Below are 15,994 nucleotides of genomic sequence, written 5' to 3' on the forward strand. Positions count from 1 at the left end.
TACAAGGTGAAGTTTTTGGAAGGAGACATTTATTTAACGTGCTTGGAAGGAGTCCCCAGTGTCGGATGTTGCACTTTACAGTGTTACTGACTGTCTTATTAACTTCACAATACAACAAAGGGAACAGTTTATAACCACTAGAATGCGAGCAATAATAGGAACTAACTTGTTTTATGGACGTTCCATACAACCATAAACAAACAAAACGTGGTATGAAGGTAAATAAATTGTTAGCACTGGCAAACCGCTGCTGTCGTTGGCTACTTTCCTTCAAGAGCACGCCCAAGTGTTTCATTCCTTACATACAGGATAAAAATCAGTTCAATGTCAGCATCTTCATTGTCCACGGCTCTTTAGAAACGATCTTTATAAAAAATTTTTTTAAAAAGCCGACTCTCTTTCACTCCTTGCAAACCTAGACTGATTTAAGGGACTTTCAAAAGGACCTAGCCACTGGTTTAGACACTGAACCATTTTGTTAGTAGATGTGGCATTTCCCAAATGCATGACGCGATGTCTTCAAGTAATGTAAATGCTTCTGGAAATTTCTGCCCACCGTATAAATATTACGTAATTTATAAAAATATATATAATAATTTTAAACATGCAGCACATACACTATTGCATTAACTCATAACGCATCACTAATTCAGCACTACAACAACCACTTGCACTATTTATGTTAACGGTGGCCATGTAGAAATTTAAACACTTGAATTGTTGTGACAAAATAACGTCCAGCCCCTGGTTCCTGACGTCACTAGTGCTCAGTTCCAGACCGGCTGCATTTTAGTACTGAAACTGAGCCGACAAGAAATGAATTTGAAGTGGGGAACAGATCAGGTACTAGTATCAGTACTGCATCCGTATATAAAAGAAGTAGTTCTGTGTATTTTTGGTTTCCCGTATCATCAGCAACGAAACCGTAAGTCCTTCTTGGAGAATCTTGAACCGGTACCAAAAAACTATTTTAAAAAATAAATAAATAAATAAAAGAAGTAGGTTGCTGATGGAAAAAGCACAGTTCCAGTTTTCTGATGCCAGGTTCCGGTGCTTTGTGCAAAGGAAAAAGGCCTGTAAAGTGTGTCTGTGTATGCGCGCGCGTGTGTGTGTGTGTGTGTGTGTGTGTGTGTGTGTGTGTGTGTGTGTGTGTGTGTGTGTGCTGGTGGGGGTCAGTCAATAATGATGACAACCATGATTACTGCTGCTTTTTTACACACATCCTGCCTGCATGTGCTGCCACGTATGACATCATAGCCTACAGAACGGCCGCAATGCACGTGCTCAAATTGTTTCCATCATCGCGCAATAATGAACATGCATAGCCAGCGGTGAGTGAAAACGGGAGGGGGGAAATAAGCTCTCTCGAAGCCGGGCGCATACTGAAGGCAGAGAGTCATTTATTTCACCGCAATTGAACACTGGAAAGAAAAGCGCCGGCATTTTGTGGAGGCAATAATTGCTGGTAAGGGTTTGCTGTGTTTATGTTAAAGGCCATTAGGCACAAAGATCAGCGTTCAGATATGCGGACTGCTCCTTGCACGCACACACACACACACACACACACACACACACACACACACACACACACAGACCCCTCAACACTTCACTCGTAGAACACAGGTTCATACGATGAGAAATTACAGTGCCGGGTAAACATGCTAATTAACATCAACGCTCAACAATTATAACAGCAGGGTTTCAGCACACCATACAGATCAAGTTTAAACTGCTTCCAGTGTTCGCTGTGATAAAAGCAGGAAGAATTTCATCTCAGAATGTTTATTGCTAAACGGCAGAGTGAGCATCACGGTCTTTACCAGTTGAGATATACTTAACTATACAATTCCAGACGTGGAGATGGTTACGCTTTAGTTGTATGGTTTTTTTTGTTTGTTGTTGTTGCTTATGCCTTCCTACCGTGATACAGAAAAATTTCAGCTTTTCTGCTTTTTCAGATAAAGCAGCTGTGAGATCAAATGCAAAACGCAAACCAATTCACCGAAGGGGAAAGGACGCGGGGCATGAAAGATGCATTCGATTGCAAACTAGTAACTGAAAATTCCAAACTCGAGCTAGGGAAAAACCCCAAACCCTCGACTTGGAATTCCTCCTTGGAAACTCGGTACGGTCTCCCGCGTGGCGGAGTTCAAAACGAGACATCCAAACAACACGGCTGCTCACAGCCTCAACGGTAAACAAAGTAGCACTACGTCACTTTTAAAAGGAGTCATGTGATGTGCTTTAGCTTTAGAGTAAGTATTAGCTTTAGATCAGTCGACATGCAAACGAATTCGCTCGTTAAAGCAATAACATCGCCTATACAGTTTGCGGTTTTGAGGAGGTAAATGTGCCACGGTTGTAGCTGGTACACACAGGGGTTGAAAAGGATGTATTTCTGGAGTTCTGCCTTCCCATCCATTTCTGAAGCACATCAAACACAGAATTATCTATGAGAACTTTGAAATCACAAGCCTCAGTGTTGTGAGCCAATAGAAAACAAGATAGCGGTACTAACCCTAGAGGTACAACTCATTGGTTGGCATTAATAAATATTGGTATTATTAAATAGCCATCACAACAGAGTTATCTTGCTGCTTGGTGCAAAAATCGGGGGAGAAAAGCCAATGAACCAGAAAACCATCACACTCTAGAGTTTTAGGACTTTCTTCTGAGCTGTGTTGGTACATCAGCAATGCTTTAGAGCATAATCATTAATTAAATACTTTAACGTTTTTATTTTACGTAATAGGAATGTAATTACTCAGAGGATTTTGATGCTCTCAATCATAGAAACATTTATGTGGTGGTGTTGTAAGATTATTCAAAACCACAGTAAAAAAAAAATTTTTTTTTAATTATAGGTAAAAATACATTTTCCTACAAATCTTTGCAGAATCTTTTAAACGAACAACACTTTAAAAGAGGGCATTGGCTTTCTGAGAATTATATTCGGAGGAATAATCGGATTTCAGCGTTACTTGGCCGAGCTTGCTTATCAGCATAAACATTTGGAGCGTGACTGCTTCTCCACAGAGTTACACCGAGCTGCAGGGATTCACTCTGTTGTAACCTTTTCTTTTTTTTAGGGGAGGGTGGGGGGATAAACTATTGCAACACAAGTTCAGGTGCTTACACTGGTCTTCTCAGGCACGCTTAAGACAGAACTATATAAAACAAGCGCGTTTTAATGCGACATCAAACTTCATGTTTGATTGCTTGCTGAACTAAAATAAAAATTAAAAATACATGACTGAAAATCACAACGCGCAAAGAACGGTCCGAAACTAAAACGGGAGAGAGTAACCTGATCTCACACGTAGCAAATCTCCAGAGCGAAAACAATATCGCTGGAGTTTATACAAGTAAAAAACAAAATTAACACCCAAAAAAAAAAAAAAAGTTCCAAGCCCACCTGGTAACCCTAGCCGTAACCATTCATTACTTGTAACTAACTGAAAAAGGATCGTGTTGAAGAGGCAGCCGTGTGTTAACGGTAAGAAAGAACAGATTGCAGACGCTCTTTCCTTTCCAGAGAACAGCTGGCTCTTGCTGAGAAAAAAAAACAAAACCCCTCAGACACATCTGCAGCAATCCATGGCACATTCCCAGGTAAAACACAAGCTGGGAAAAATGAATGCCGACCGGTTCCAAGCAGAAGCTTCGACGCTGCTCTGCAGCTGGTGTACTGGATGGAGTCAGCTTCACAGGTTCTATCAGACGTGAAGTTTTGGTCTTCTGACTGCAAGGTCTACGAGAGATTTGTATTGACTTATTCACTTCTTTACCATTAAAGTGATTTTGCTGCAAAACAGGAAACATTCTGAAACCCGTTAACGTGGTGAACTGCTATATTGTACGGTTACAGTACTATTTATATTGTTGCACTGACTCAACGCTGTATCCTGTACAATGGATCATCTCATTTCTTTCCCACTGTATTTATCTCAATTTATCTTCGGAACCACTAATTGTTGACTAGTTGAAAATAAAAGGGCAAAAAATATCAGCTTTCGCATTTTTGCATCGGAGCATTTTTCAAACTGAACCTGTCGAAGTGCTCAAATATTAGAAACGCACATGCTACAAAAAAAAACAAAAGCTCGGAGGTATGCATCTGAACTCTCTCCCTAGTAGCTGTGGTTCTGTGGGAAGGAAATACTTTTAATACAGTCATTTAGGGTGGTCCTGGATTGAACACAGGCCTGCCTGCCTCAACACACATCTCAACAAGAGGAGGAAATTATCCTGTCAATCAACAGCACAACATGGAGAATAAAAACAATGATCCTGAACGAAGCCTAGGTGAAGCCTGAACGAAGCCTTTCTCCCCCCGCTGTGGATTCCTTATAAGCTCACATCATATCCGTGTCTCAATGGTAACATGTTTTTTGGGGGGTTTTTTTAAAAAAGGGATTACACAAGTGACATCTGGCTCTGCTAACAAAGCTGAACTTTTTCAGAGGCCACTGTGCACCATTGAAAGAGATTTGGACTGAAACATTAAGTTCTTTGCTCTGAGGCATGAAATGAAATTACCACAAAAAAAAAAAAAGGCTTGTGGATAAAAGGAAGGGAGGACAGAGAGGGGAAGGAGACTCGTGTCCACTACAGGAATGCTCCCTCGCTACACAGAAACACAGGCAATGCTATAGTTTCCAAAGGAAACAAAGGCAGAATTCAGCTTTGATAAGTTCAGTAATGTCCAGGGAAGTCCCCGGTCATGCTCACAGCTCTCTGAATACACGCAGACCTTCTTCATTATCCACATACAAACCTGTGATCACTCGCAAGCCAAGCCTACTATTACTACTAATAATACTTATAAGAATACTTATTAGTACTATTGCAACAACACTATCTTTCATCAGTCACTGTTTATCCCATCTCGCTCCCACTCGTACAAAAAAAAAAACAAAAAACCACCACACACTTGAGGGTCTCCCAAACTGGTCTTTATCTCTTAACAGCTTTATCTTACCCCTGTGAGGTCAAAAATGCCTTCTCAAATTTTAGTCATGCCAGACTAAGCCTTGTGAAAAGCCCTCTTCACAGCACAGATTTGGATTCTCGAAATGGCAAACCATTACCTTCGAACAAAAGAAAAATTCTTCGTTTTACAGCCTTCTAAGAGGCATGGAAAGCAGCCATGTGAACCGTCTGGTGAAAAAAAAAAGAGAAGAAAAAGAAAACGAGCCATTACAGTGTATATTGACATACCAGAATGTCTTTTGGGATCCAAACAGATCTATATCATCTCATGAAACAGCTCTGGGAGACAGTTCTGCACGGCAATGTCCTCTGCTTTCTGTTGTAGTTTACTTTCCTAATGAAACTTGAGCTTAAGCCTCAAGTGCAGATGTTGTACTGCCTCATGTTGACCTTCAGAGACTTTTTTTTTTTTTTTTTTTTAAACTCCCACAGACCAAGTTAAGATCCAACGCTCGCTCATTTGCCCTCATGATTTAGAATCTCGTTATGCAAATAAATAAATAAATAAATAAATAAATAAAAAATAAAAAACACATACATATTTATATATCCTGCATATTTTATACAAAATATTCATGTAATCTTATAGCCCAAGTCGGAGTGCACTGGTTTAAATGCCAGCTGCCGGATAATAAACAAAACAAAACAACAAAAAAAGAATAATTAACTCCAGGCACGACAGCTTTATTTTTATTTTTTGCTTTAATTTAAAGGTTATGTTTTCCAGGCCAAATGTTTAAAGTAACACCCACAATATTATCAAAAACAGTCGTTAGGAGGGTGTGGCGATGCTTCTTCTCCAAAGGAGACAATAACAGTTGATGTCAGTGTTTATATCATGTTATGAGTGTGCGTAAAGTGCGTAAAGTTACATTTGGAAGAGTATCATGTAATAAACAGTTGCGTTATGAAATCTTGGAGAACAGGACAGATCCAAACGTTTAGCTGTGCAAACAAACACAAAAACACTTCATTCTCAAACCTTGGAGACAAAAATCCTGCACTCACCCATATTGACGAAGCTCATCACCATGTCGGCGTCGCTCAGATAGCGCTGGTCCCGTCGTGTCGGTGCCGATGGTGGAGCAGGAGCCAGAACCGGAGCCGCGGCAGCGCGAGAGAAACCGGAAGCAGCGGGTTCCAGCGCCGCGTTGTACAGCTCCAGCATGTAGATGGGCGCCGCCGTGCGCCGCTCCGGAGAGTGAGGACGCGGCCGCCGGGGCAAGCCGAGCACGGACAGGATCTCTCTCTGCACTTCCCGGCGCTCCTGACTGCGCAGAGCTCGGTGCACGAAAGCCGAGCTCAAGTCGCTCTCCATCGTGAAGTTTGCGGCGACCAGAACGGCGCAGCAGCACCACCAAGAGCACCACCACACCGCCATCATCCCCAACTGCGGCATGCTAGAAGTTCGGGTCCTGTGTCTGTGCAACAGCTCAGATCTTCAATTCAGTTAGTTAGGTCCTAACTTTCTCTCTCTCTTCTCTCTCTCGGTCCTCAGTCGTCTCTGTGGCTCCTCGGTTCTTCCCTCCTGTCCTCACACGATGCGCTGCCGGTTGCGCTCCACTGAGCGCAGACTTTAAGGAGCGCGCTGCACCTCGGGGGTGGAGCTCATCAGTGATGAAAGGGGGTGTGGTCAAAAAGGGAGTGGATTGGGGGGGTTGGAAGAAAACAGAACAGAATATCTTTATTGTCATTGAACAAGTACAACAAAAACTGGGTTTGTTACTTCTTTACTAGATGGTAATATAAGAAATAAGAAATAAATCATACAATAAAAAAAGTATATGGAATATAACCCTGTCCAGGGTGTACCCCGCCTTGTACCTGATGCTCCCTGGGATAGGCTCCAGGTTCCCCGTGACCCTGAAAAGGATAAGCGGTATAGAAGATGGATGGATGGATGGATGGATGGATATGGAATATATGAAAGTACTCGAACAGCAAGGAGAATTCTATTGTTTTCGCTATACATTGAAGACATTTGAGTTTGAGATCAAAAGATGAAGGTGAGAAATTTGAGTGGTCTGCCATCAAAGGTGCCAGGTTCTAAATATCATGAAATAAAAGCTGAAATTGTGATCTCTCGTCTCATATCCGTCGTTCAATCTCGAACCCGAGCGTATTCGGCGTAGAGCAAAACAAAAGAATCGGCTTTGCTGTTCCAATACTTTCAGAGAGGACTGTATATCCTGTATGTGCAACTGTAGCAATGAAGTAATATTCGAGGCAGTATAAACAGTGTTTGGCGGTAATAGTGCAACAGCTCTGATGTACAAAGCAGCAACAAGACCAGTAGAATATGCGACTGTACAGTGCTGTGAAAAAGTATTCGCCTGTATTTCCTGTCTTCTGTTTGTGTGTACATCTCAAACTAAATAGTTTTAGATCCTCAAACGAAATACAACATAAAACAAAGGAATCCTGAGTAAACACACAATACAGTTTTTATTTTTTTAATTGAAGCAAAAAAAAAAAAAAGAAGTTATTTAACATCTATCCACCATTATGTGAAAAACTAATTGCCACCTGAAATTTTAAATCAGGTCGTGCCACCTTTAGCAGCAATAACTTCAACCAAACGCTTCCGATTACTGGAGATCAGTCTTTCACGGCGCTGTGGTGGAATTTTGGCCCACTCTTCTTTGCAGAACTGCTTTAGTTCAGCAAATTGTAGGGTTTTCGGGCATGAACTGCCTGCCACAGCATCTCAATTAGTTCAAGTCAGTACTTTGACTAGGCCACTCCAAAACTTTAATTTAGCTTCTATTGAGTCATTCAGAGGTGGATTTACTTCTATGCTTTGGATTATTGTCTTGCTGCATAACGCAGTGCGCTTCAACTTACAGACTGAAGACCGGACATTCTCCTTTAGGATTTTCTGGTACGGAGCAGAATTCATATTTACCTCAATTACTGCAAGTTGCCCAGGCCCTGAAGCAGCAAAGCATCCCCACACCATCACACTTCCACCACCACGCTTGACCGTAGATATGATGATCTTTTTGTGGACTTTTGCCAGATTTAACTGGGGTTACATCTGGCATTGGTCCCCCCCTGTCTTCCAAACAGTTCCACTTTTGACTCATCAATCCACAGAACATTCTCCCAAAAGGTGATCATCGAGGTGTGTTTTGGCAAAGTTCAGACGAGGCTTAGCGTATTTCTGGGTTAGCGGTGGTTTTCACCTCAACATTCTTTTATGGATGCTATTTTTGCCCAGTGTCTTTCTGATAGTGGAGTCATGAACAATGACCTTTACTGATGCAAGAGACGCCTGTAGTTTTTTTGATGTTATCCTTGGCTCTTTTGTGACTTTCTGGATGAGTTGTCACTGTGCTCTTGGAGAACTTTTGGAAGGTCGGCCACTTCTGGGAATGTTCACTACTGTACAGAGTTTTTTTTCCCATTTGGAGATAATGGTTCTCGCTGTGGTTCTTTGGAGTCCCAGAGCATTTGAAATAATTTTACCCATATATGGTTCTTCCCCAAACTGTTTCTACAAACTTGGAAGCATACAATTGCCTTTGTATGCTGCAGCATTACATTGTATTTCACTGGAACTAAGAGGCCCCAAACATGTTCCAGCATGACAATGCCCCTGTGCACAAAGCGAGCTCCATGAAGACATGGTTTGCCAAGGTTGGAATAGAAGAACTCGAGTGTCCTGCACAGAGCCCTGACCTCAAATACACTGAACACCTTTGGGTTGAACTGGAATGCTGACTACACCCCAGGCCTCCTCACCCTGACTTCACTAATGCTCTTGTGGTTGAATGGGCCCAAAATATCCCAAAGCCACATTCCAAAATCTATCAGAAAGCCTTCAGAGAAGAGTGGAAGGTATTATAATATTACCAAGGATGGACTCAATCTGTAATAGGATGTTAAAAAAAATCACATCTGGGTGTGATGGTCAGGTGTTTACAAACATTAAACATTAATACAGTTTGTTAAACTCCACCAGATTCTATTTGGAATCCTACAACAGTGGGTTTTCCTTTCAGAAAAAGTAGACTCAATTTGGAAATGCAACCTGTTTAGAAAGCTAGAACCAAAGAATACCTGAGGAAACCTTAATCTTTCCTAGAAATTTCAACAAACTTCCTTGACAATGCGCTGCCACTGCTACATAGATGAGGTGGGTCATATTGTATATTTTTCCACCTTGACATACTTTGTCAGGTACAAGAACAAATAGTTGTTGTTGTTGTTTTTTGTGTGTGTGTGTGTGTGTATATAAGTTTGTTTGTGTTTTGTTTTTGGTATTTGTAGCCTATTGACAATTTATACAGTTGAACTAATGGTGGGTTTCTTTTTGAAAGGACAGCTATAAATGAAATGATACGTAGTCTTTATTTCAAATGAAAATGTTTATGTCGCGTAAATGGTTGCAGTACTAGTACCTTCCCCCCCCCCCCGCACATCGTACAAGAATTCTTTGCTTGTGACTTTGATTGTACTCATAATGTGGTGTGCTCACTCAGGGTCGATTAACTGCAAAGACAGCCGACGAAAACGTCCTTGTCAGAAATTTCTCATTAAAATCTCAGAGCTGCTATAATGCTTGTCTAAAAGCAATCAATAGGATTACGCAAACATTCACTGGACAGCTACAAATATGGTAGCGTCAATGAGGAAACACAAATGCAAAATCCTAATGGACAGAATAAAATATGCTTATCACTTCAAGCTCACTTCGAAGGATGTTTATGTTTACATGAGCCTGTTTTCTGATTGATGATGTAAGCAGAACATATTCATTTTCTTTGTTCGTGGGTCTATTGTTAGAGTATCCTTATCGTTATCGCATAGTCCCATAGTCTGGGATAACACCAAGGCACTGTTTAAACAGCAGTCTGGGTTTTGTTTTGTAGCATAGCCGGTGTGTGTCTCGAACCCTCATTGCCCTCCCCCTTCCCTCATGACACCCAAATGCCCCATTCCATAGTCCATATGTTTTAGCTTCGGTGCTGCCTGCAGGACACCTTCTACCCTGCAGAGTTCACTTTGAACACAACCTGCTCTAATGTTCAGAGGCCCCTGAAGACCTTGCTTACCTATATCCCATGTGATCAGAGTTTTTAAAGGTGCTGGCGCTAAACTCTCCAGGAAGGGAAAGTAACTAAGACACATTCGGGTACAGCAGGGGTGTTCAACTTTAGTGCTCTGTCTTAAATCACATACTACAGCTATAATACTTAAAAGTGTTTTCTATGTAGACCCTAGCACCCAGATGATTAGCACTTAAAACATACTGTAGGTTATGCAGGTTTCTACATGAAAGGTTAATTACATTCGAAGGCGAACGGTTTTGTACACTGATGTTAAATGATGTTAAAATGCATCTGATGTAAATAATTTAGTGCAGCGTTGTCAGCCCTATTCAGAGAAAGGTAGTTAATGCGCGCCCAGAAAAGTCGCTAGAGGTCATCAGATTATGTCACAGAGCAGTTCATTGCACTGTCATGATCATTTGCATATCAAAAAGTGTCATACGAAGAAGGAATTTCTGAACAAGAAAGAAGTACAGCGCCCTCTATTAATATTGGCATCCTTGGTAAATATGAGCAAAGAAGGCTGTGAAAAATTGTCTTTATTGTTTAACCTTTTGATCTTTTGTTTAAAAAAAAATCACAAAAATACTATACTCTCATGGATATCAAACAATATTAGTGGAGGGCACTGTATTTACAAAATAGAGTCAAACTAGCTATTTACATATTTACAAAATAGTCTAACCTACCATTTACATATTTACAAAATACTATAATTTCTACCAAGGACACAGACAAAAAGAAGAGGTGGTAGAGAGTAGCTGGGAAATAGACATGGAATAGAGGAATAGACAGGAAATGGATACAGACTGCAAGTAACTCACTTTTATTACTTGTAGACATCACCAAGAACAACGATTGGTCATTGGTAAAAAATAGTGATCAGTGATTGGTCACTGGTAAAAATGATGTACAGTGATTGGTCATTAGTAAACAATAGTGATCATAGGGATCAGTGATTGGTCGTTGATAAAAAATAGTGATCATTGATTGGTCATTGATAGAATGGTGATCAGTGATTGGTCATTGGTAAAAATAGTGATCTGATTCAGTGATTGATTCATCGACTCGCACAATTGCAACTCAGGCTTTACTTAAGTAATTTAACCAGCGGATGTTATGTGAGCTGGAGAACTGCAATGCATGACAGTTGCTATTGTCTGCATAAAGTCACTAGATTTATCATTAGGCTTTTTTGAAATAAAGTTGCTCATCGGGTCTAAAAAACTCATGAAAGTTGGCACCACAGGTTCAACGTTAATTGACATCAGTTCACTTACTCAACCAACAATGTTTGCTGTACTATGTGTATTTTTCAGTTTTTAATCTAAAGCTCGAAAGCGAATCTCTAGAATCTGCTACAAGCCCTCGCTTGCAATCATATACACTACACTAAATGTATACTCAAAAATAATCTCAAATAGTACACAAGTATGTCATTTGAGAGAGTTTATGGTTCCCCCACCTGACCTGATACTCATGATGGGTTTGATCATTAACTGATCAACTGGCTCAATCAACAGGTTTGTTGGATTTAGGGAAAGGTTTAATCTCGGGAGAGTAATGGGTGCCCAGGTTAGGAGTTGAGAAACCTTGCACTAACACACTTAAAGACCTGGTCATTAACCGATAAGTTGAATCAGGTGTGTCTGAGCAGGGACGGCACTTAAAGGTGGTTCCTGCCGAGCCTTGACGATTCGCTTAGAGGCTTTTTCCATCAGATTGTTTACACCATGCCATTTGTGTCGGTGTACTATAACTTTATAGCAAAGAAGCTTGAGCTATATAGGCTAAAAATAAGTTACGTAACCAAGTCGTGTTTTGTGTCTAAAGTTTGCTTCTTTAGTGAATAATGTACATTGTTCATTGAAGTTTATGTCACCCAAAAAAGCTGTAAAGTTCATTTTAGCTGAACTACTCCTTTAATCTGGTTTCGGCTCCATAACTCCCAGAACGGCCAATGAAAAGCTTCGCCACTGCTTTCATTCTGATCCCCGCACTGACCCGGCTTAGCCTCCGACAAGTGATGACAAGCCTCTAATTGTCCTTTGTCCCATTATGGGGACGCGGCAAAGATCACAAGTGACATCTCCAGTGCTCTGCTGCTTCCCACCTGCTGTGCCTGCACCCCGTTTCCCACTGCCACGGCGACCGTAGCCTAGAGACGGCAACCTGGCAATCATCGCCGCCCTCATTCCTCTTCCGGAACAGGTCTAAAGGTCAAATGTGTCCCACACCCTGGTTAGCTCATGCACGCTGTGAGCTCACCATCATCTATCTCTGCCTCGCATTTAGTTCTTCACCAAGCGATCGTTTTGAAGCACAGGGTTTCTCACGGCGCTACACTCGTCTGCTTTATTCGACTCTTTATTTGAGCTGCACAGATAAGATTTTCTGTTTTGGTAAAGAATGCGCATGAGGAATCCTTGATCAGAAGAACACAAATAATTAAACTGAGAATAGAAGCGACACATTTATCTCTTGATCTATAAGTAATACAATCATTTGGGTGGATTAATCACTCTTAATCATAGTCGCCTTGTCACACATGGATGTCCTAAAGCTTAAATTAATAGTTGGTATGAAAATTAAACAATACATGTTTAGTGTCTGAAGTTAGGTAGGCATCTTTAATTTTGCATTGGAGCTAATGATGAGTGAACACTAACATTACTGTTGTTACCCTGAAGCAGAATATTTTTATATAAATGCACGAAACGTGTTATTTCTCTTACACCACAGCAATTTGCCAACAGATTAAAAAAATTATAATTATTTAATAATGATGATGATGTTGTGGAACCTTGTGAAACAGGTTAGTTCCTGTTAACACTTAGATTATAGCAACTATAAACTACTGTTCCCTCACTATCCTCTCTTTTTTTCTCTTTCGTGACTTTCAGAAGACAAAAAAAACCCCTCGGATGTCATGTTATCAAGAAACCGCAAGGCAACATGTCCTACAGCTTTACCTCTACCTTTTACAAAGCCCAGACACTGGAGACTCCTTACAAAAATCATCTCCTGATATAAATCACCACCAAATTGACTTTAACACATGTTTTTAATGGAAAGCGTTCGCCATGCAAGTCTCCCTGTAAACTATAGAAATGATAACGTATTAATGGAAGCCCATTTCTGCCACAGAGAAAAACAATTTGAAAAGGTAACTGCGACAAGATCTCGCAATTCTGACTTTTTTCCCCTCGCAATTGCGAATTCATATTGCACAATTTTTACTTTATTTCTGGCGATTCTGAGTTTGTCTCACAATTCTGACTTTTTTTTCAACGCAATTTATACATCCACTTGACATTTAGTGAGTTACAAAGAACAGGCTAAATAGGATATATAAGAACAACACTCATGAGCTAGTCAAGACAAGGAAAACCAGACACTAGCACACATTGGTTATCTAAAGTTAGTCACCTTTCAGGTACTGTGTCAAGTGGATGTCTAAATTGCCATTAAAAAAAAAGTCAGAAGTGTGAGATGCAAACTCTAAATTGCAAGACAAAAATGAGAATTGTGAGGGAAAAAAAGGGAGAATTATGAGAGGTAAATTCCAAATTGCGAGAAAAATGTCAGAGATGCGAGAGGTAAACTCCAAATTGCATGAAAAATAAAAGTCCGAATTGCGAGCAATTCTAATATATAAAGTCGCAGTTACCTTTAAGAAAAAACAACATTTCTCCATGCCAGAAACGGACTTCCATATATATTAGAATGAGCGCATTAATTTAAATAATGTAACCGACACTAGTCAGAGCTGCTGTTGTAGAAAACTGATCAACACTCTCTGACCAATCAGAATCGAGAATTCAACAACACTGAGGTAGTTAATTTAATAAATGGTTATTCTTAACAAATGGTATTACCTTGCTAAGTTTAAAGGCGGGTGTGTCATGACGTACACACGCAGTTTATAAGAGGCTAAACCGAAGGCTATACACTTCCCTTAGTTGTTAGCACAAAACTAAAGAACCGACCTTCAGAAACTGAACATGTCTTGACTGATTGATTGCATATTGGTTACGTGATTCCACAAGCTCATTTTAATATAAAATAAATATCAAACAGGACAATGTTAACCTGAAACAGAAATAAGTGTGTAGTAGCTCAACAGCAACAGTAAGTAGTATAATATACTAAGCACTTGTAATTATACTATAATAAGGTTAATGATATACATTTGCAAAGAAAATATTTATATATAGAATCCTATAACTGGTGGTTTTCCTTTTAGAAATGGTTCCAAGTATAACCTCTTTAGGGAAAAAAAACCCCATTGAGGAACATTTATTTTTAATGTACAGAAAGAAAGGTTAGATTAAATCATTCTTAGGTTTGACCCTTTAAGATAACACTTAAAAGTTTTATGTAGAAGCAGACAGGGTTCAGGCAGAACCCTTTAAGAAAGCAAAGAATCCTTAAATATACCAAGAACTGACAAGTAACTCTGATTTCCAATCCATGTGACGTACATATCAATGCATTAAAGACCTACTGAAAAACCACATCTGGTGTTAAAACAGTAGCTGTTCGTTTGTAGTTTCTTGTGTTTGAGGTGCAGCACTCTGACGTGGAGAAAGAACGGGGGAAGGAATCATCGCCGTCTGCTTCTCTTTATCAAAGGCTAATCCCTCATTCATGCTGGGAGCGTGTGAACTACAACACAAAGAGCTTACACACACCCTAGGCATGCCAACATCACAAATACAGCACAGGCCAGGTGTTAATGCTCACACAACTAGGTGCTAATTGGTCTATAGGGAGTTGCAATGATGCGTGCACATAGGTGGGTGTGATTTAATTTGAGGTGGCTTATCAAAAAATGCTGAAAATGGTTTGTTAAAATGGTGCGTTTTAAATTCATATGAACAAAATGTATTTATTCTTAGGGAATATGCTGGTTTTACAGAATTGTATGTATGTATGTATTTATTTGCCTACCAGTGACATTTAATCAGTTTAACCGTTACTCCAGTAAGTCCATTTCTGCATGTTCTATTATTATTATTTATTATTATTATTATTGCCTGTGGCAGTGTTGTGAACAGAAACTGGTGCTCATGAGTACTTTTTCTTAGTTTGTTCCCTTAATTTTGCACATATTAATGATGTTTTTTTGCACATGAACATTCCTTCACACTAAACCAAGACTTTGTTTTGTTTTTGCACTGATATCTGTGTACTGTGTGTGATCAGATATGATTAATATGTGAAATTATAAATACATTTCCTACAATCTCAACCTGGTCTACACTGCCACCTAGTGCGTATTTCTCGTTTTAGTGTATTGCCCAGAGATATTGGGTCGGATCATTCCCCGCCGTCTGCTCTAACACACTCTGAAAAGTGAGTCAGATCATTTGACTCGCTAATAAAGAGTCGACTCTTTGACCACCCAACCGGCTCATTGGCATTTTCAATAAACCGGGCAAAGTGCTGAATCTTACTCTACCTTCTAACTGTCAAAATAACACTCCTCTGCATGTTAAACAATCTATTTAAACTACTGTGAAATCAGCAATGGGCTCTAGACGTTCACCTAAAAGAGCCGACTCAAAGATCCGACTTATTTGCAAACGACACATCACTGCAAAGTTGGAAAAACATCCTGTACTGAAAAGCTCATGAGCTAGCAACAAGCTAGCCAGCTAACATTCGTGATGTATTTACATTTGATAGCAATAAACCGTATGATTAATGCTAGAGATTTAACCAAATAACATGTCTGTTTGTGAATCTAAAGTAAATACTATTATAATCTTATTTAAAAGTAGAGAATGGTACTTTATTTACTGCTGATGGTGTGAGCAGCCATGCTGATATGACGTCACGAGCTGAACTCGGAGTTGAGAAGACCTTCCCGGCTTCCAAGCTGAGGGGATATTTCTTTGGTTTTATCTAGTCTGTGGTCTGGAGTCCAGTCTATGGTCTGAAAT

The 15,994-nt window shown here is 40.1% G+C and overlaps 1 protein-coding gene across 2 annotated transcripts in view; it reads right to left on the reverse strand.

Moving 5' to 3' along the window:
* Positions 1-15,987, reverse strand: part of bmp7a (bone morphogenetic protein 7a) — a 25,607-nt gene extending 9,620 nt beyond the window's left edge. The window contains exons 1-2 of one of the 2 annotated variants that reach the window (XM_017450535.3): positions 15,852-15,987; positions 6,001-6,599 (exon numbers count right to left, since the gene is read on the reverse strand). In XM_017450535.3, coding sequence (XP_017306024.1) covers positions 6,001-6,391 — 391 coding nt within the window. In that variant the 5' untranslated portion in view covers positions 6,392-6,599; positions 15,852-15,987. Of the gene's footprint in view, positions 1-6,000; positions 6,600-15,842 lie in introns of both variants that reach the window. The other variant, XM_017450536.3, reaches the window with a different exon arrangement.
* Positions 15,988-15,994: the final 7 nt, after the last annotated feature.

This window comes from Ictalurus punctatus, chromosome 21, assembly GCF_001660625.3.
Source record: "Ictalurus punctatus breed USDA103 chromosome 21, Coco_2.0, whole genome shotgun sequence".
Taxonomy (NCBI): Eukaryota; Metazoa; Chordata; class Actinopteri; order Siluriformes; family Ictaluridae; genus Ictalurus; species Ictalurus punctatus.